The 22,208-nt window shown below is 39.7% G+C and overlaps 1 protein-coding gene and 2 non-coding genes across 3 annotated transcripts; 2 read left to right on the forward strand and 1 right to left on the reverse strand.

The window, feature by feature from the left end:
* Positions 1–5,433: 5,433 nt before the first annotated feature.
* LOC148581028 (small nucleolar RNA R71) lies at positions 5,434–5,540 on the forward strand. The gene has a single exon (XR_015899542.1). It is a non-coding gene; the product is annotated as a small nucleolar RNA R71 (small nucleolar RNA).
* Positions 5,541–12,344: 6,804 nt separating this feature from the next.
* LOC107620642 (uncharacterized) lies at positions 12,345–12,782 on the forward strand. Its single transcript, XM_016322774.1, has one exon. The coding sequence runs from the start codon at positions 12,345–12,347 to the stop codon at positions 12,780–12,782; it is 438 nt and encodes a 145-aa protein (XP_016178260.1).
* Positions 12,783–17,041: 4,259 nt separating this feature from the next.
* LOC148581029 (small nucleolar RNA R71) lies at positions 17,042–17,149 on the reverse strand. Its single transcript, XR_015895612.1, has one exon. It is a non-coding gene; the product is annotated as a small nucleolar RNA R71 (small nucleolar RNA).
* Between the last annotated feature and the right edge of the window lie 5,059 nt (positions 17,150–22,208).

Consider the following 22,208-nt stretch of genomic DNA (forward strand, 5'->3'; position numbering starts at 1 on the left):
ATTCTCTTTTTATTTGATTTAAAGGGACAAGCATACAAGTAAGTTAAGTGATGGTGCAGTAACATAAAGACTAGTGCACATAGACCTATTCAGAACTTAAAAGACAGAATTTAAAAAGGGTTCAACTACGAGTAACTACAAATCAAAAGTGCATTCAGACTTCCAACTTTCAACAATTCTGAGTACAATGGAATTAGGTAACAATACAACCTTCGAGTGATGATCTCTTTGTCATCATCCTAGTTCTTGCTGCCTCGCTTCTTTGGGTGAAGGTGCACCATTTCCTTATAAGATTCCTACAAGGTTACTGGAAGTTGCTTGTTCCCAAAGCACTTGAGACATAGTTAGCTTACATGTATGCTTGTGCCTCTCGAGCTCAATTTGGTGTGTGAACACCAAACTTAGTTCTTTGCCCAGTACAAAACATTGCATATATGCAGAGACCCTCATATCTTGTTATCAACAAAGCAATGATCACCTATAGTCTAACTACATCTAAGTGGTTTCTCTTGATTGGATGGAGCTAGCAATGTTCTTTTGGAGTGGAGTGTAATTCTAATCAATGTCCTTTAGTGAAACACCAAACTTAGAACTACACTATCACTCTTGGATTGTTCTGGTGTGGAACACCAAACTTAGCTCCTTACAATACAGGGGAAACAACTTTATGATTTTTATTGAAATAAAGATGAAAGTGAAACTACCTGAGGTTGGGTTGCCTCCCAACAGAGCGCTCTTTTATCGTCACTAGCTCGACGAGTCCTTAATTACTTGAGATGGTACTTTACTCTGGGGTTTTCCCCCATGTTGCCCAGATAATGCTTGAGTCTTTGTCCATTCACTGTAAAAGTCCTCTCTGAACCTTCATCCATGATTTCGATGTGGCCATATGGTGATACTTTTGTAACCATGAAAGGTCCGGACCACCTTGACTTGAGTTTTCCTGGGAACAGCCTTAATTTAGAATTGTAAAGGAGTACTTGCTGCCCTTTTTCGACACTCCTGGGTGCCAGATGCATGTAATGTTTTCTCTTTGCCTTCTCTTTATACATCTTAGTGTTTTCATAGGCTTGTGACCTGAATTCCTCCATCTCTTGCAGCTGTAAGATCCTTTTTGCACCAGCAGCAATGCTGTCAAAATTTAGTATCTTGATAGCCCAAAGAGCTTTGTGTTCCAGCTCCAGTGGTAAATGACAAGCCTTCCCATAGACTAGTTGATATGGAGACATTCCAAGTGGAGTTTTGAATGCTGTTCTGTATGCCCAAAGAGCATCATCCAACTTCTTCGACCAATCCTTTCTAGATGTGCCCACAGTCTTTTCCAGGATCCTCTTCAGCTCTCTGTTGGATATCTCAATTTGCCCACTTGTTTGAGGATGGTAAGGTGTGGCTACTTTGTGTTTTACCCCATATCGTAAGAGGAGAGCTTCTAGTGGTTTGTTACAAAAGTGGCTCCCTCCATCACTGATGAGGGCTCTTGGGACTCCAAACCGGCTAAAGATATTCTTCCTGAGGAAGTTCATGACTACCTTGTTATCATTAGTTGGGGTTGCAATAGCCTCTACCCACTTGGAAACATAATCCACTACTACCAGGATGTACTTGTTTGCATAGGAGGTTGGGAATGGTCCCATGAAATCAATTCCCCATACATCAAACAGTTCCAGTTCCAAGATAAAATTTTGTGGCATGGCATTTCTTTTGGGCAGGTTTCCAGATCTTTGGCATTCATTGCAGCTTTTTACTAGTTCCTTGGCATCCTTGAAAAGGGTGGGCCAAAAGAATCCGCTTTGTAACACCTTTACTGCAGTTCTGTCCCCTCCAAAGTGCCCGCCATAGCATGAACCGTAGCAGTTCCACAGGACTTCTCTCCCTTCCTCTTCCGAAACACATCTTCTAAGAATTCCATCTGAACATTTCTTGAAGAGATATGGCTCGTCCCAGACAAAGTATTTTGCATCATTCATGAGCTTCCTCTTTTGATGTTTATTGATCCCTGGGGGTAATGCCCCAGATGCCTTGAAATTTGCAATATCTGCGAACCATGGTGCTTTGTGAACTGTCATCAACTGCTCATCAGGGAAGAGCTCGTTCACATTTGTATCATTTTCTCCACCTTGGTCATGAGGGATTCTGGATAGGTGATCTGCCACCTTGTTCTCCACTCCTTTCTTGTCTCTGATTTCAATATCGAATTCCTGCAACAGTAAGATCCACCTTATTAGTCTTGGCTTTGATTCTTGCTTGGTAAACAAATATTTAAGTGCTGTGTGATCTGTAAAAACAATCACTTTAGCACCAATGAGGTATGATCTAAATTTGTCAAATGCAAAAACTATTGCTAGCAACTCCTTTTCAGTAGTGGTATAATTTCTTTGAGTTTCATTAAGGACTTTGCTAGCATAGTATATCACACGAACTAGGTTATCTTTCCTTTGTCCTAACACTGCCCCAATTGCAAAATCAGATGCATCGCACATCAATTCAAATGGTAGGTTCCAATCAGGTGCGGAAATGATAGGAGCAGAGGATAACCTCATTTTCAAATGTGCAAATGCTAGCATGCATGTTTCATCAACAATGAATGGTGTATCAGATACAAGGAGATTGCTTAAGGGCTTGGCTATCTTTGAAAAATATTTAATGAACCTTCTATAAAAACCAGCATGCCCTAAAAAACTTCTAATTGCCTTGACATCACTGGGTGGGGGTAGTTTTTCAATAAGTTCTACTTTAGCTCTATCAACCTCAATGCCTTGGTGAGAGACCTTGTGACCAAGGACTATTCCTCCTGTCACCATGAAGTGGCATTTTTCCCAGTTCAAGACCAAATTGGTCTCTTGGCATCTTTTCAATACCAAGGCGAGGTGATGTAGGCAACTAGAAAAAGAATCTCCGAATACCGAGAAATCATCCATAAAAGCTTCAATGAATTTTTCTATCATATCTGAAAAGATAGAAAGCATGCAGCGTTGGAAAGTTGCAGGGGCATTACATAATCCAAATGGCATGCGCCTATAGGCAAACACTCCATACGGACAGGTAAATGAAGTTTTCTCTTGGTCTCTTGGATCAACCACTATTTGGTTATATCCTGAATAACCGTCGAGAAAACAATAATATGCGTGCCCTGCAAGTCTTTCCAACATCTGATCCATGAATGGAAGGGGAAAATGGTCCTTTTGTGTAGCCTCATTGAGTTTCCTGTAGTCTATGCACATCCGCCATCCTGTGACGGTCCTTGTAGGTATGAGCTCGTTCTTCTCATTGGTAACCACAGTGATCCCTCCCTTCTTTGGCACAACATGTATGGGGCTAACCCAAGGGCTATCCGAAATTGGGTATATGACCCCTCCTTGCCAAAGCTTCATAACCTCTTTCTGTACCACTTCCTTCATGATTGGGTTCAGCCTTCTTTGGGATTGAATGGATGGCTTGGCATCATCTTCCAACAGTATTTTATGCATGCATATGGCTGAACTGATTCCCTTCAAATCAGCAAAGGTCCATCCAATGGCATCCTTATGCTCCCGCAGCACCTTGAGTAGCTCGTCCTCTTGATCTTGACTGAGGGATGAATTTATGATCACTAGGTAGTTTTCATTTTCTCCTAGATATGCATATTTGAGAATGAGTGGCAATGCTTTGAGTTCAGGTTTGGGTGCTTCTGATTTTTCGTTCCCTTCCTTTGGTGCATCTGGTATATGTATTTCTGCTGTAGCTACCTCTTCACTTGATTCAGATTCTTCCTCCACCAATCTCTCGTTCTCTTCAGGTTCATCTTCTTCAAAATTCTCCTGCACTTCATCCTCAAGTGCATCTAACCTCATGCATTCCCTCAATTGTTCCGGTGGATAACTCATGGCCTTGAACACATTGAATGTCATCTTTTCATTGTGTAATCTCAGGGTGAGGTCACCCTTCTGGACATCAATGACAGCTCCAGCAGTGGCCAAGAATGGCCTTCCCAAGATGATGGAGGTCTTGGCGTCTTCCTGCATGTCCAGCACCATAAAATCTGCTGGGAATATGAAATCTCCTACTTTTACTAGCAAATCCTCTACTATCCCGTGAGGGAATTTGAACAACCGGTCTGCCAGTTGTAGAGCCATTTTTGTTGGTTTAGACTCCTCAATTTTCATCTTTCTCATCATAGCTACTAACATCAAATTGATGCTGGCCCCTAAGTCACAAAGAGCCTTTTCTACTGTGATTTCTCCTATAATGCAAGGGATCTGAAAACTCCCAGGATCCTTCAGTTTCTGAGGTAGTTTATGCTGAATGATAGCACTGCACTCTTCAGTTAGTATCATAGTCTCATTGTTCTTCCAGCTTCTCTTCTTAGTCATTAGCTCCTTCAAAAACTTGGCATAAAGTGGCATTTGTTCTATGGCTTCAGCAAATGGTATGTTGATTTGTAGCTTCTTGAAGATTTCCAAGAATCTCAAGAACTGGTTGTCATCTTCCTTTTTCTTCAATAGCTGGGGGTATGGAGCTCTTGAGACGTTCAGTTGGGGTATCTTTTTTCTTTCTGCAGACTTGGCGTAGGGGGTTGCATCCCATCTTGCTCTTCTTCCTTTTCATTTGAGCCTTCTTCTTGTGGTTTTTGGGGATGTTCCTTCAGTTCCTTCCCACTCCTAAGTGTGATAGCTTGACACTCCTCCCTTTTGCTTGAATGGGCATCATAGCAAAAATTGTGGTTAGGAAGCTGCTTAAACAGATAGCTGATTTGTGTCTCCAGTTTTGTGATGGCAGCATTTTGATTCTGCATGTTTGACTGCACTTCCTCTCTGAATGCTTTACTGTCTTGAATGTCTCTGCATATTCCTTCAATGAAGGTTTCGATCTTAGAGAGCTTGTCATCAATTGATGGGTGATTCGGAACAGATGTGCTATTTTGATTTTGATAATCATATGAAGAAGTGTTGTTGTAGGGGTGTTGAGACGTCCTCTGTGCGACTTGCTTTTGATCTTGCTCACTTCCCCACCCAAAGTTTGGGTGGTTTCTCCATCCAGGGTTGTTAAGTCTTAGAATATGGATCATAGTTTTTCCTTGGTGAATTCCCAATGTAGTAGGCTTGCTCCTGACTCCCCTCTGCTTCTTCATTCACTCCTTCTTGGATTGTTGATGAAGATGAGATTGCTGCTACTTGGTTCCTCTCCATCTTCTTGGTGAGGTCAGTCAGCTGTTGGGTAATGAGCTTGTTTTGGGCCAACAGAGCATCTACATTGTTTAGCTCCATCACTCCTCTTGTGTTCCCTCTTTCGGAAGCATAGAAGTAGTCGTTTTCTGCTACTGTTTCAATAACATTTATGGCTTCCTTAATGGTCTTCTTCTTGTTCAAGGATCCTTCAGATGAATGGTCTACGGCCTTCTTTGACTCATAAGAGAGCCCTTCATAGAAAATGTGCAGCTGGACCCATTCGTTGAACATGTCAGGTGGACACCACCTCCTTGTTAAGTCCTTGAACCTCTCCCATGCTTCATACAGAGTCTCACCATCTTGTTGCCTGAAAGTTTGAACCTCAGCTCTCAGCCTATTGATTCGTTGAGGAGGGTAGAATCTTGCTAAGAATTTGTTCACCACATCCTCCCAAGTTGTCAAGCTCTCCCTTGGGAAGGATTCCAGCCACTTGGCTGCCTTGTCCCTGAGTGAGAAGGGAAATAAGAGCAGTCTATAGGCGTCAGGATGAACACCATTAGATTTCACTGTGTCACATATTCTCAGGAAGGTGGTCAAATGTTGATTGGGGTCTTCTTGAACACCTCCTCCAAACGAACAGTTGTTCTGAACAAGGGTGATGAGCTGTGGTTTAAGTTCAAAGTTGTTGGCATGGATTGTTTGTTTTTGGATGCTACTTCCACAATTGCCTGGGTTTGGATTGATGTAAGAGCCCAAAACTCTTCTATCCTCCCCAGCATGATTTGCTCCACCTCCTCTGCCATGGTTGTGAGTCTCTTCTTCATGATGATTTTCCATTTTTTCTTCCATGTTAGGTTCAAAGTATTCCTCAAAGTGTTCCTCCTCTTCTTCAGTACCAACTACACGTTTTTCTTTTGCCTCCCTCCTTAGTCTAAGGAAGGTTCTCTCAGGTTCAGAATCAAAGGAAGTTGAAGCCCCGCTTCTTCTCCCTGTCATACAACCAACAAGTACAAGCAAAGAGAATAGGTGCAGACAGTATTGTGTCAGAATTGCTGTTAGTTGTGGGTGATGCAATATATCAAACAGTTAGTGGGTTAGCAAACAGAATTGAAAATAACAAAGAAAAACAAAAGAGTAGAGGGGGAAGGGAAGAAGTTTAACTAAAACAAAAAGCAAATCACTCAAACAGAAAAATGAAATTCACAAAATAAAAATGCTCAATCTAGTGATCTTCCAATTTAATCATTGTTAATGCACAATCAATCCCCGGCAACAGCGCCATAAACTTGATGCACGGAAAACTTGTCTCTCAACAAATCTCCCTTCGGCAAGTGTACCAAATTTGTCGTCAAGTAAAAACTCACAATAGAGTGAGGTCGAATCCCACAGGGATTGATTGATCAAGCAACTTTAATTAGAAGAATGTTCTAGTTGAGCGAATCCAGAATTTGGGTTGAGAGTTGCAGAAAATAAAATGGCAGGAATGTAAATAACAGAAAAGTAAATGCTTGAATTAAAGGACTGGAAGTAAATGACTGAAAATAAATTGCAGAATTGTAAATGGGAATGGGGGATTTGCTCATAAAAGTAAATGGCAGAAATTAAAGAGAATGGGTAAGATCAGAGATTGGGAGTTCATTGGGCTTAGGAGATGTTGCAATTATCCGGATTAAGTTCATTTTCATCTCTTCCTCAATCAATGCACTCATTGATCTCCTTGGCAATCTTAAGTGATTGAATTACAATATCTTGCAATTCAATCTCTCAAATCTTGATCAATAGCCAATTCCTTGGTCAATTGCTCATGAGAAGAGATGAAGTATGGTCACTGATTATACCACATGCATTTTCCAAATCAAGTATTGAGAGGGTTATAGTCACATACCCATCCAAACCCAATTTGGTCCAGCATGAGAAAGCATTTCTAGCTTGATCTCTTCATTCCTCTTTCAAGGTTCAAAAGAGATCCAAGTTTGAATAGATTCTCTTCCAAGATAACTACTCAATTGGATGAAGATCGAAAGCTTTCAAGTAAAATCAAGAGGAAAGATAGAAGAAGAATAATAAAAATTAGTATTGATCCATCAAATTACAACAGAGCTCCCTAACCCAATGAAAGGGGTTTAGTTGTTCATAGCTCTTGAAAATGAAAACAAAGATAGAGAATACATCATAAAACTAGAAATTGTAAAGAAAGTAAAATACAGAGAGTAGTTCTCTTTTTCCTAGCCTCCAGAACTTCTTCTCAATTCAAAGCTACTCCTATATATACTACTCTTCTCAGCTTCTAGTGTGATTCTTCAAGTCTTGGGCCTTTGGATCTTGAGTTTCAAGCAGTTCCTTTCTCTATTTGGGCTTGGCTTTACTTGCAGAGAGAAAGTGCGAAGTGGGCGGAGACTTTAGTTCAGGACGTTAGGGGTGTTAATATTTAGTGAGAATATAAGTTCGAGAACGTTAGTGACACTTAACATTGTCACTAACGTTCCAATGCACCCCTTTGCCTCACGTTAAAAGCCACGTTAACTAGGTTAACGTGGCTTTTAACGTTGCCTTGTTAACCTTCGAGAATGTTAGTGACACTCAACATTGTCACTAACGTTCCAGTGTGCCCCTTCTTGCTTCACGTTAAAGCCCACGTTAACTAGGTTAACGTGGCTTCTAACGTGGCCCTTGCCATCCTTCGAGAACGTTAGTAACATTCAACATTGTCACTAACATTCCGATGTGCCCCTATGTCTCACGTTAGAGTCCACGTTAACTAGGTTAACGTGGCTTCTAACGTGGCCATCTTTAGCCATCCCAACGTTAGTGACAATTTTGAGTGTCACTAACGTTGGCTCATCCTTCATTCCTCATCGTTAGCTTCCACGTTAACCAAGTTAACGTGGAAGTTAACATGACTCTTGGGGGTTGTGTGGTTGCTTCAACGTTAGTGACAATGTTGAGTGTCACTAACGTTGTCGACAACTCTTCATCCTTTACGTTAGTTCCCACATTAACTAAGTTAACGTGGGAGTTAACGTGGTACTTTGCACCATAGGCCAACGTTAGTGACAATGTTGAGTGTCACTAACGTTGGATTCTCTTCCCCCCTTAACATTAGAGGCCACGTTAACTAGGTTAACGTGGCTTCTAACGTGGCCACTTATGAGTAATTGCCAACGTTAGTGACAATGTTAAGTGTCACTAACGTTGGTTCAACTTTTCTTCTCCACGTTAGAGTTCACGTTAACTTAGTTAACGTGACTCTCTAATGCGGGCATTGATGCCTTTTTTCTTGAGAGTGTTATTGGCAATCACTTTTCTCATTAACCTTGCAAGTTACCTCCCTTTTTCTTGCTTCCCTTTGGTCCTGAAATCAAGCAATAAAGTGCATCAAAGCTCTAGTCCAAGTCATGAGTAATGCAACATAATATTTGTCACTAAACTTATGCAAAATCCTCATGAAATTATGTAAAATGCACAATGTATGCTTGAATCAAGGCATAAGTGAATATCTACCCAAAACTAGCTTATTTCCTAAAGAAATGCATGAAACTAACCTAAAAACAGTAAAGAAAAGGTCAGTGAAACTGGCCACGATGCCCTGGCATCAATATTGCATATTTTAGGACTGATTTTAAGTGTGGAATGGTTGATATTTGAATGGTGAATCAATGAAATAGAGGTTGGAAGGTTTTTGTAAAAATTTAATTTTTGGCCGAATTTCGACGGGCCATAACGTGGCTTCCAGATCCCCAAATTGTTTCACATTTATCTCATATGAAAATTGGGTCTGTGAAGTTTACACCGTTTGAAGAACGGATGAAAAATATTTTAAACTAAAAACGTTATGCGCGTCAGAAGTTCGGAGGACAAAACTGAAAATTCTACAGCATTCAACATTTTGCTGGTTCTGCACAACTTGCGTACGCGACAACTGCACGTGATGTAACTCTTGGGGTTTGGCTGCTTGAGTACATGAGCAGTGTGTTTGCGTACGCGAACACTGATTTTTAAGGGGTTGCGTACACGACCAACCCTTTCGTGTTGGGATTTTCGCGTACGCGAGCAAGTATTTTCTCACGCCCACGCATACGCGTGGCCCCTGTTTCAGCAGAAAATGATTTTTGTGTTTTAAGTCAAATTTCAAACTTCTAAACCTCTATTTTCATTCTTTTAGACCCAAATCATAGTAGTAACTCTAGTAGTAAGATAAAGTTAGAAAATTGAGGTAGCTTGGAGGTGAAGTAAAGTGGAAAAAGTGATGAAATAAATATGGAAAAGAGTATATTTGGAGTATATATAATACCATGGCTTATATGATATGATTATGCAAAGATTACAGTGATTATGAATATTATCTGGCTTATATACTCAATTGATCTGAGATACGAGTTTTCCTCGGTAAAGTACTGTGGCTTGCACCACGTGTACCAGGTTGAGACTCGATACTCTGTTGACCCTACGATGTAAGTGTGACCGGACACTTATAAATTCCCAGGAATGTTGACCCCCATTGAGAAAATTTATATATTTGAGAAAAAGCTATGTATAGACTCTTGGGGATGTGCGTTGGGAGACAGTCCATGGCCTTGTTTTGCTTGTTTGTCTGTGCAACTCTTAAGTGATAGAGGAATGGAGGAAAGGTGGAAGTTTAGTGTACAGGTTAAGTTTAGTTAAAATTTGAGAACCTTTAGATGACCACCTACTTATAGCTTCTGTTTTTAATTCCTTAAATTTTATACCTGAGTGTCGGCATTCTAGGATTGCCTCTGGCATTTCAAAGACCTTATATCTTATATGCGTGATACCTTTACCATGCTGAGAACCTTTGGTTCTCACCCTATACTATGTTATTATTTTTCAGATGCAGGTCGAGAGGCACCTCACTAGATGTCTGAACTTCTGAGGTGCAGTGGTTTCTGGGTTTTATTTTGTTGTATAGTAATGAAAATATGTACTTAACTTTCTCTCCGAATAACTTGTTCATTTTGCTTCTCTTAGAGGTTTATGGAGAGCTAGGATTCATGTATGTATTTTGGGTTTTGGAATATGTATATATGTATATGAATATTCTCCGGCCAGCCTTAGCTTCGCAGGCTGAGTTAGGAGCTTGTTATTTTGTACTTTTGGCCCTCTATTCTCACTTTCTGTTTATTTATACTTATGAACCTTAGTTTTCTTCGTACACAAGTAACCTCGTTTTCTTAGCATTGCGCTTTTATTTTTGCGATTTTGTTTTATCCGTTTTTTAAGAATCCTCGTATATTATATCCTTTCTGCTATTACATGTATATATCTTATTTTAGAGGTCGTAATACTACACCACCTTTGTTTTACGGCTTAAGCATAAAGCTCTGTGAGGTAGAGTGTTACAATGACATACTGATTTATTCTAAGAATGAAGAAGAGCTTGTAGAAAGTTTGAGAACTGTGTTGCAGATACTGAAGAAAATGAAACTCTATGCAAAACTGTCCAAATGTGAGTTCTGGACAGACGAGGTGAAGTTTTTGGGCCGCATAGTAAGCAAACAAGGGATAGACGTAAATCCTTCTAAGGTAGAAGCAGTAATGGGCTGGGGGCGACCGACATCAGTAACTGAGATAAGGAGTTTTCTTGGTTTAGCTGGTTATTATCGAAGATTCATTAAAGGTTTCTCACAAATAGCTTTGCCATTGACGAAGTTAACCTGTAAGGATGCGCCTTTTGTCTAAACGTCTGAGTGCGAAAAAAGCTTTCAAGCTTTAAAGCAAAAGTTGACTACAGTGCCTATACTCGTATTACCCGAAATGAATAAACCATTTGAGGTGTATTGTGATGCTTCATTGAAGGGTCTGGGGTGTGTGCTGATACAACACCGGAATGTGGTTGCATATGCCTTATGACAGTTAAGACCTCATGAAGTTAATTATCCGACGCACGACCTGGAGCTTGCTGCAGTTGTGTTTATGCTGGAGGTGTGGAGGCATTACCTCTATAGGGTTAAGTTCCGAGATTTCTCTGATCATAAAAGTTTGAAATATCTCTTTGATCAGAAAGAGCTAAATATGCGGCAGAGAAGGTGGATGGAATTACTGAAAGATTACGACTTTGAGCTGAGTTACCATCCAGGAAAAGCAACTGTGGTGGCGGACGCCTTAAGTTAAAAATCATTATGTGCTGCATGGATGATGCTTGAAGAGGAGAAATTATGGAAGGAATTTGAAAACCTGAGCTTAGAAGTTAAAAAAAGTAGCTGGGGGTGTATGTTTGAATCAACTATAGATTTCGAGTACCTTTAAGGCTGAAATTGAGAGATCTCAACAAAATGATTATGAATTACAGAAGGTATTACTGGCAATTGATGCAGGAAAGCGATGGAGTGTCTCTTGGGACAGAGATGGAATCTGGAGGTACAAAGGAAGAATTTGCGTACCAAATGTCGGGAATTTATGGCAAGACAACCTGAAAGAAGCCCATCAGAGTAAGTTCTCAATCCATCCGGGGAGCACAAAGATGTACCACGATCTAAAGTCGATGTTTTGGTGGCCTGGTATGAAAAATGACGTAGCGACGCATGTTTCAAAGTGCCTAAATTGTTAGAAAGTAAAGATTGAACACCAGAGACCATCCGAGGCTTTACAACCTTTAGAAGTTTCGAAATGGAAATGGGAGAGCATTGTAATGGATTTTGTGTCGGGTTTGCCAAGAACTCGAGCCGGATTTGTTGCTGTCTGGGTGATTGTGGACCGGCTGACAAAGTCGGCTCACTTTTTTCCCGTTCGAATGAATTGCACCTTAGAGGAGCTAGCACACTTGTACATTAAGGAAACTTTTAGGTTACACGGCGTGTCTACCACTATAATCTCTGATAGAGACCCTCGTTTCACATCAAGATTCTGGGGAGCTTTCCAGCGAGCATTTGAGCCTCAGTTGAGTTTAAGTACTGCATATCACCCTTAGACCGATGGTCAATTAGAAAGAACAATCCAAACACTGGAAGATATGTTGAGGGCTTGCGTATTGGACCAACCGACAAGTTGGGATCGGTACATACCATTGGTGAAATTTGCGTGCTACAACAGCTAACATGCGAGTATCGGAATGGCTCCATATGAGGCTCTGTATGGTAGAAAATATCAATCTCCACTATACTGGTATGAAATTGGGAATCAAGTTTGTTAGGGCTTGAGTTTATAGCTAAAATCACCAAACAGATCAAGAAAATCCAAAACAGGATGCTCACTACTCAAAGTCGCCAGAAGAGCTACGCCGATCAGAGGCGGAAACCTTTAGAGTTTGATGACGGGGATTGCATTTTTATTAAGGTTACTCCGATAACCAGAGTGGGTCGAGCCATTAAAGCGAAGAAACTGAATCTTCGTTACATCAGTCTGTTTCATATTATGAAGAGAATTGAGCCGGTAGCCTATAAAATTGCATTACTGCTGCATCTTTCGAACCTGCACGATGTATTTCATGTGTCACAACTTCAAAAATACACTCATGATGCTAGCCATGTGTTAGAACTCGAACCTATCCAGTTGAAAGAAAATCTAACATTTCAAGTGACTCTAGTCAAGAATGATGATACCAGTGTTAAACGGTTGCGTAAAAAAGAAGTTATGTTAATCAAAGTTGCTTGGAGTCAACTTGGTATAGAGGAGCATACATGAGAACTCGAATCCAATATAAGGAAAGACTACCCACGCCTTTTTCAGGTAATTGAATCCAAATTTTGAGGGCAAAATTCTTAATTAGGTAGGTAGAATGTAAACCCTGAATAATTCACGAATAATTAGTGAATAAATTAATTATTACTCAAGAAAATTAGAAACTGAAATTTTATGATTAAATGAGATAGAGCTACTTAAAATAAGAATTTTGACACCAATTTTAAAGAATTCGACCCAAGATTGGGCCGAACAGGCAAAACCGAACGAACCAGGTCCAAAGGCCTATCCAACCCACTTAATTCAATGAGCCTCAGGTCATTTCTTCCTTATGCATGATGAAATGCTGAACAAGTTCAACCAAGAGGGGAAGAACACCTTCCAAACTTAAACCCTCACTTAGATATTCAAATCCAAATAACTTTTGATCCGGTGCTCTGATCGCTGCACTATTTGCCAGCGCGACGATCTCTACAAAGCCCAGTCCTTGATTAGGTATGTGATGAGCGGATAATTTATACGCTTTTTGGCATTATTTTTAGGTAGCTTTTAGTATGTTTTAGTTACTTTTTATTATATTTTTATTAGTTTTTAAATAAAAATCATATTTCTGGACTTTACTATGAGTTTCTGTGTTTTTCTATGATTTCAGGTATTTTCTGGCTGAAATTAAGGGACCTGAACAAAAATCTGATTCAGAGGCTGAAAAAGGACTGCAGACGCTGTTGGGTTCTGACCTCCCTGCACTCAAAGTGGATTTTCTGGAGCTACAGAAGCCCAATTGGCGTGCTCTTAATTGCTTTGAAAAGTAGACATCCTGGGATTTCCATCAATATATAATAGTCCATACTTTGCTCGAGATTTGATGGCCCAAACTGGCATTCCAAGTCAGCATAAAAATTGTGGCGTCAAAACGCCAGAACTGGCATAAAAGCTGGAGTTAAACACCCAAACTGGCACCAAAGCTGGCATTTAACTCCAAGAAAGGTTTCTACATGTGAAAGCTTCAATGCTCAGCCCAAGCACACACCAAGTGGGCCTAGAAATGGATTTCTGCATCATTTACTCATTTCTGTAAACCCTAGGTTACTAGTTCTTTATAAATAGGACCTTTTGCTATTGTATTTTCATCTTGGAATCTTTAGTTCATCTTTTGATCTCTTGATCACGTTTTGGGGGCTGGCCTCATGGCCATGCCTAAACCTTTTTTTCTTATGTATTTTCAACGGTGGAGTTTCTACACCCCATAGATTAAGGTGTGAAGCTCTGCTGTTCCTCATGAATTAATACAAAGTACTATTGTTTTGCTATTCAACTCAAGCCTATTTCTTCTCCAAGATATTCATTCGCACTCAAGAACATGATGAATTTGATGATTATGTGACACTCATCACCATTCTCACCTATGAACGCGTGCCTGACAACCACTTCCGTTCTACATGCAAACAAGCTTGGATGTGTATCTCTTGGGTTTCTAATCTAAGATTAGAACCTTCGTGGTATAGGCTAGAATTATTGGCGGCCATTCCTGAGATCCGGAAAGTCTAAACCTTGTCTGTGGTATTTCGAGTAGGATTTGGGAAAGGATGACTGTGCCGAGCTTCAAACTCGCGAGTGTTGGGCATAGTGACAGACGCAAAAGTATCAATGGATCCTATTCCAACATGATCGAGAACCAACAGCTGATTAGCCGTGCGGTGACAGCGCATTTGGACCATTTTCACTGAGAAGACGGGAAGTAGCCATTGACAACGGTGATGCCCAACATAAAGCTTGCCATGGAAAGGAGTATGGATGATTGGATGAAGGCAATAGGAAAGCAGAAGTTCAGGAGGAACAAAGCATCTTCATACGCTTATCTGAAATTCTTGCCAATGAATTACATAAGTATTTCTATCTTATTTTATGTCTTATTCATCTTTTAATTATCAATTCTCCATAACTATTTGAATCCACCTGACTGAGATTTACATGATAACCATAGCTTGCTTCAAGCCGACAATCTCTGTGGGATCGACCCTTACTCACGTAAGGTTTATTACTTGGACAACCCAGTGCACTTGCTGGTTAGTTGTGTGGAGTTGTGACAAAGAGTTGAGATTACAATTGTGCGTACCAAGTTGTTAGTGCCATTGATGATCGCAATTTCGTGCACCAAGTTTTTGGCGCCGTTGCCGGGGATTGTTCGAGTTTGGACAACTGACGGTTCATCTTGTTGCTCAGATTAGGTAATTTTATTTTTATTTTCAGAGTTTTTAAGAATGAATTCTAGAGTTTCAGATGATGTTTTTATCATCACAGGAGCTAATTGATTCCCATCAATTGGGCTATTGTATGTAATGTCTGCTGAAGCTTGGCTAGCCATGTCTAATCTTTTTAGACTGAAGCTTTAGACTAACATTGCATGATTCCTGGAATTCTTATTAAAAATTTTGAAATTCTTATTTTTCTTTTTCAAAACAATTTTCGAAAAATCACAAAAAAAAAATTTTAACAAAATAAAAAATAAAAAATAATGTGTGTTTCTTGTTTTAGTCTAGTGTCTATTTTTAAGTTTTGTGTCCTGCATATTTTTAATTTTCTTGCAATCTTCGAATATATGCATTATGTTCTTCATTAATCTTCAAGTTATTCTTGATGATTTCCTTACTCTGATCTTTAATCTCTCTTGTTTTGTGTGTTTTGTTGATTTTCATATGCTTTCTCAATTTGTTAGTGTCTCTAATATGAAAATTTCTAAGTTTGGTGTCCTGCATGCATTGTTTATTTGATCTTGGTTTTACATGATTAGTTTCATTTTGTTGTTTTTCATCATTAAAAATTCAAAAAAAAATTTCAAAATTATGTCTTTTCAAGTCAATAATACAGAGAATTGAAGATTCAGAACATGCAGCAGAGGAATTACACAGGAAAAGCTGGGCGTTCAAAACGCCTAGTGAGGAAGGAAAACTGGCGTTTAAACGCCAGTCAGGATATCTGGCTGGGCGTTAAACGCCCAAAAAGGTAGTATTTTGGGCGTTAAACACCAGAATGGATACCATTCTGGGCGTTTAACGCCAGGATGGCACAGGAGGGAAGATTTTGTTTTTAATTCAAATCTTTTTCAAATTTTCATAATTTTTCAAAATCAAATCTTTTTCAAATCATATCTTTTCAATCATATCTTTTCAAAATCAAATCCTTTCCATTTTTTTTCAAAAATCCTTGCTAACAATTAGTGATGTGATTCAAAAATTTCTTCCTTGTTAAGAAAGGTTCAATAATTGAATTTTAGAATCATATCTTTTAAATTTCTTGTTAGCCAAGATACTAATTTTAAAAATCAAATCTTTTTAATTGTTTGTCAATCATATCTTTTTAAAACAATATTTTCTCAATCATATCTTCTCAGCCACATCTTTTTCAAAAATGATTTTCAATCATATCTTTTTGATTCTCAATTTTAATTTTAAAAAATTATCAATCAATTTTTCAAAATTTCTTTTAATTATTTCAAAATCTTTATAAATTTAATTTAAAAAATTCTTTCCCCCATTTTCACATTCTTCTATTTAAGGGACTAACACTCTTCCTCAATGTGCAATTCAAACTCCCTCTCTCTATAAGTTCGAATTCTCTCCTCTCTACCTCCTCCTTCTATTCTCCTTTTCCTCTGACATCTCAAGGAATCTCTATACTGTGACATAGAGGATTCCATACTTTCTTCTTCTCTCTTTCATATGAGCAGGAGCAAGGACAAATGCATTCTTGTTGAAGCTGATCCTGAACCTGAAAGGACCTTGAAGAGAAAGCTAAGAGAAGCTAAAGCACAACTCTCTGGAGAGGACCTAACAGAAATTTTCAAATAAGAAGAAGACATGGCAGCCGAAAACAACAACAATGCCAACAATGCAAGGAAGGTGCTTGGTGACTTTACTGCACCTACTCCCGACTTCTATGGGAGAAGCATCTCAATCCCTGCCATTGGAGCAAACAACTTTGAGCTTAATCCTTAATTAGTTTCTCTGATGCAACAGAATTGCAAGTTCTACGGACTTCTATTGGAAAATCCTCATCAGTTCTTGACTGAATTCTTGCAAATCTGTGACACTGTTAAGACCAATGGGGTTGATCCCGAGGTCTACAGACTTATGCTTTTCCCCTTTGCTGTAAGAGATAGAGCTAGAACATGGTTGGGTTCACAACCTAAGGAAAGCCTGAACTCTTGGGAAAAGCTGGTCAATGCCTTCTTGGCAAAATTCTTTCCACTTCAAAAATTGAGTAAGCTTAGAGTAGAAGTCTAAACCTTCAGACAAAAGGAAGGTGAATCCCTCTATGAAGCTTGGGAAAGATACAAGCAATTGATTAGAAGGTGTCCTTCTGACATGCTTTCAGAATGGAGCATCATAGGTATCTTCTATGATGGTCTGTCTGAACTGTCCAAGATGTCATTGGACAACTCTGCTGGAGGATCTCTTCATCTGAAGAAGACTTCGGCAGAAGCTCAGGAACTCATTAAAATGGTTACAAATAACCAATTCATGTACACTTTTGAAAGGAATCCTGTGAATAATGGGACAAATCAGAAGAAATGAGTTTTTGAGATTGATATTCTGAATGCCATATTGGCTCATAACAAAATATTGACTCAGCAAGTCAATATGATTTCTAAGAGTCTGTCTGGCATGCAAGCAGCAACAGGCAGTACTAAAGAAGCTTCATCTGAAGAAGAAGCTTATAATCCTGAGAACCCAGCAATGGAAAAGTTGAATTACGTGGAAGAACCCTATAGAAACACCTATAATCCTTCATGGAGAAATCATCCAAATCTCTCATGAAAGGACCAACAGAGGCCTCAATAAGGCTTCAACAACAGTAATGGTGGAAGAAATAGGTTTAGCAATAGCAAGCCTTTTCCATCATCTTCTCAGCAATAGACAGAGAATGTTGAGCAGAGTCTCTCTAGCTTAGCAGCTATAGTCTTTGATCTATCTAAAACCACACTAAGTTTCATGACTGAAACAAGGTCCTCTATTAGAAATTTGGAGGCACAAGTGGGTCAGCTGAGTAAGAAAGTTACTGAACTCCCTCCTAGTACTCTCCCAAGCAATACAGAAGAGAACCCAAAGAGAGAATGCAAGACCATAAACACGTCCCACATGGCCGAATGCATAGAGGAGGGAAAGGCAGTGATTTCCACTGAGGAATACCTCAATGGATATCCACTGGCCTCCAAGGAGTTCCTTAATGAGGAACCATGGGAATCTGAGGCTCATACAGAGACCATAGAGATTCCATTGAATTTACTTCTGCCATTCATGAGCTCTGATGAGTATTCTTCCTCTGAAGAGGATGAAGATTTTACTAAAAAGTAAGTTGCTAAGTACCTTGGAGAAATCATGAAGCTAAATGCCAAGTTATTTGGTAATGAGACTTGGGAGGATGAACCCCCCTTGCTCACCAAAGAACTGGATGACTTGACTAGGCAGAGGTTACCTCAGAAGAGATAGGATCCTGGAAAGTTCTCAATATCTTGTACTATAGGCACCATGATCTTTGAGAAGGCTCTGTGTGACCTGGGGTCAAGTATAAACCTCATGCTTCCCTCTGTAATGGAGAAGCTAGGAATCCTTGAGGTACAAGCTGCAAGAATCTCACTAGAGATGGCAGATAATTCAAGGAAACAGGCTTATGGACTTGTAGAGGATGTCTTGGTAAAGGTTAAAGGCCACTACATCCCTGCTGATTTCATAATCCTAGACACTGGGAAGTGTATGGATGAATCCATCATCCTTGGCAGACCCTTCCTAGCCACAGCAAAAGCTGTGATTGATGTTGACAGAGGAGAATTGGTCCTTCAAGTGAATGAGGACTCCCTTGTGTTCAAAGCTCAAGGATCTCGCTCTGTAACCATGGAGAGGAAGCATGAAAAACTTCTCTCAATGCAGAGTCAAATAGAGCCCCCACATTCAAACTCTAAGTTTGGTGTTGGGAGGCCATCATCATGCTCTGAGTATCTGTGAGGCTCCATGAGAGCCCAATGTCAAGCTATTGACATTAAAGAAGCGCTTGTTGGGAGGCAACCCAATTTTATTTAGTCATATCTATTTATTTTCCATTGTTATTTTATGTTTTCTGTAGGTTGATGATCATGTGAAGCCACAAAAATAACTGAAAAAGTAAAAACAGAATGAAAAATAGTATTAAAAATAGCACACCCTAGAAGAGAAGCTTACTGGCGTTTAAACACCAGTAAGGGTAGCAGAATGGGCGTTAAACGCCCAGTCTGGCACCATTCTGGGCGTTTAACGCCAGAAATGGGCACAGAACTGGCGTTTAATGCCAGAAAAGGGAGAAAAGTTGGCATTTAAACGCCAGAAAGGGGAGAAAAGCTGGCATTAAATGCCCGAAATGGGCAACAACCTGGCGTTTAACGCCAGTATTGGCAATCAAGGGGGCGTTTACACGCCAACATGGTGCAGGGATGAGAAATCCTTGACACCTCAGGATCTGTGGACCCCACAAGATCCCCACCTACCTCCTCTCTCTCTCTCTCTTCTTCACACCTTCCCATAACACCCTTCCCCAAATACCCTTTACCAATCACCTCAACACCTCTTTCCCAAAAACCCCTCACCTATCAAATCCTACCCTCTTCTCCATAATCACTTCCCTAATCCACATCCATCCACCCTAAAACCCCACCTACCTCCCCATTCAAATTCAAACCACTTTCCCTCCCAAACCCACCCATACATGGCCGAACCCTACCCCTTTCTCCACTCCTATATAAACCCCTCTTCACTCTTTCATTTTCACACAACATAAACACTACTTCTCCTCCTTAGTCGAACCACTAAACCCCCCTCCATCTCCTCTATTTCTTCTTCTTCTACTCTTTTCTTTCATCTTTTGCTCAAAGACGAGCAAATCTTCTAAGTTTGGTGTGGTAAAAGCGTTGCTTTTTGTTTTTCCATAACCATTTATGGCACCAAAGGCCGGAGAAACCTCTAGAAAGAGGAAATAGAAGGCAAAAGCTTCCACCTCCGAGTCATGGGAGATGGAGAGATTCATCTCAAGGGTGCATTAAGACCACTTCTATGAAGTTGTGGCCAAGAAGAAGGTGATTCCCGAGGTCCCCTTCAAGCTCAAAAAGGGTGAGTATCCAGAGATCTGACATGAGATTCGAAGAAGAGGTTGGAAAATTCTCACCAACCCCATTCAACAAGTCGGGATCTTAATGGTTCAAGAGTTCTATGTCAATGCATGGATCACCAAAAACCATGATCAAAGTGTAAACCCGGACCCAAAGAATTGGCTTACAATGGTCTGGGGGAAATGCTTAGATTTCAGTCCGGAAAATGTAAGGTTGGCATTCAACTTGCCCATGATGCAAGGAGATGCACGCCCCTACACTAGAAGGGCCAACTTTGATCAAAGGTTGGACCAAATCCTCATGGACATATGTGTGGAAGGAGCTTAGTGGAAAAGAGACTCAAGAGGCAAGCCGGTTGAACTAAGAAGGCTTGACCTCAAGCCCATGGCTAGAGGATGGTTGGAGTTCATCCAACGCTCAATCATTCCCACTAGCAACCGGTCTGAAGTTACTATAGACCGGGCTATCATGATCTATAGCATCATGATTGGAGAGGAAGTAGAAGTTCATGAGGTTATATCCCTAGAACTCTACAAGGTGGTGGACAAGTCTTCTACTTTGGCAAGGTTAGCCTTCCCTCATCTCATTTGTCACCTCTACAATTCAGCTGGAATTGATATAGAGGAAGACATCCTCATTGATGAGGACAAGCCCATCACTAAGAAAAGGATGGAGCAAACAAGAGAGCCCACTCATGAACCTCACCAAGAGCATGAGGAAATTCCTCATCATGAAATTCCTGAGATGCCTCAAGGGATGAATTTTCCTCCACAAAACTATTGGGAGCAAATCAACACCTCCCTAGGAGAATTAAGTTCCAATATGGGACAACTAAGGATGGAGCACCAAGAGCATTGCATCCTCCTCCATGAAATTAGAGAAGACCAAAGAGTCATGAGAGAGGAGCAACAAAGGCAAGGAAGAGATTTTGAGGAGCTCAAACACTCCATAAGATCTTCAAGAGGAAGAACAAGCCGCCATCACTAAGGTGGACCCCTTCTTTAATTTTCTTGTTCTTTATTTTCTATTTTTTGAAATTTTATGCTTTATGTTTATTTATGTTTGTGTCTTATTACATGATCACTAGTGTCTTAGTGTCTATGCCTTAAAGCTATGAATGTCCTATGACTCCTTCACCTTTCTTAAATGAAAAATGTTTTTAAAAGAAGTACATGAATTTTGAATTTTAAAATAGTTTAATTATTTTGATGTGGTAGCAATACTTTTTGTTTTCTGAATGAATCCTTGAACAGTGCATATTTTTGAATTTGTTGTTTATGAATGTTAAAATTGTTGGCTCTTGAAAGAATGATGAAAAAGGAGAAATGTTATTGATAATCTGAAAAATCATAAAATTGATTCTTGAAGTAAGAAAAAGCAGTGAAAAGCTTGCAGAAAAAAATGGCAAAAAATAAAAGAAAAAGAGAAAAAAAAGAAAAAGCAAGCAGAAAAAGCCAATAGCCCTTTAAACCAAAAGGAAAGGGTAAAATAAAAAGGATCCAAGGCTTCGAGCATCAGTGGATAGGAGGGTCCACAGGAATAAAATTCTGGCCTAAGCAGCTAAACCAAGCTGTGTCCCTAACCATGTGCTTGTGGCGTGAAGGTGTCAAGTGAAAAGCTTGAGATTGAGCAGTTAAAGTCGTGGTCCAAAGCAAAAAAAGTGTGCTTAAGAGCTCTGGACACCTCTAATTGGGGACTCTAGCAAAGCTGAGTCACAATCTGAAAAGGTTCACCCAGTTATGTGTCTGTGGCATTTATGTATCCGGTGGTAATACTGGAAAACAAAATGCTTAGGGTCACGGCCATGACTCATAAAGTAGCTGTGTTCAAGAATCAACATACTGAACTAGGAGAATTAATAACACTATCTGAATTATGAGTTCCTATAGATGCCAATCATCATTCTGAACTTCAAAGGATAAAGTGAGATGCCAAAACTGTTCAGAAGCAAAAAGCTAATAGCCCCGCTCATCTAATTAAGGCTGATCTTCATAGATGTTTTTGGAATTTATTGTATATTCTCTTCTTTTTATCCTACCTTGTTTTTAGTTGCTTGGGGACAAGCATCAATTTAAGTTTGGTGTTGTGATGAGCGGATAATTTATACGCTTTTTGGCATTATTTTTAGGTAGTTTTTAGTATGTTTTAGTTACTTTTTATTATATTTTTATTAGTTTTTAAATAAAAATTACATTTCTGGACTTTACTATGAGTTTGTGTGTTTTTCTATGATTTTAGGTATTTTCTAGCTGAAATTGAGGGACCTGAGCAAAAATCTGATTCAGAGGCTGAAA

The sequence above is a fragment of the Arachis ipaensis genome, chromosome B10 (assembly GCF_059453495.1).
Source record: "Arachis ipaensis isolate K30076 ecotype BB chromosome B10, ASM5945349v1, whole genome shotgun sequence".
In the NCBI taxonomy this organism is placed as follows: domain Eukaryota; kingdom Viridiplantae; phylum Streptophyta; class Magnoliopsida; order Fabales; family Fabaceae; genus Arachis; species Arachis ipaensis.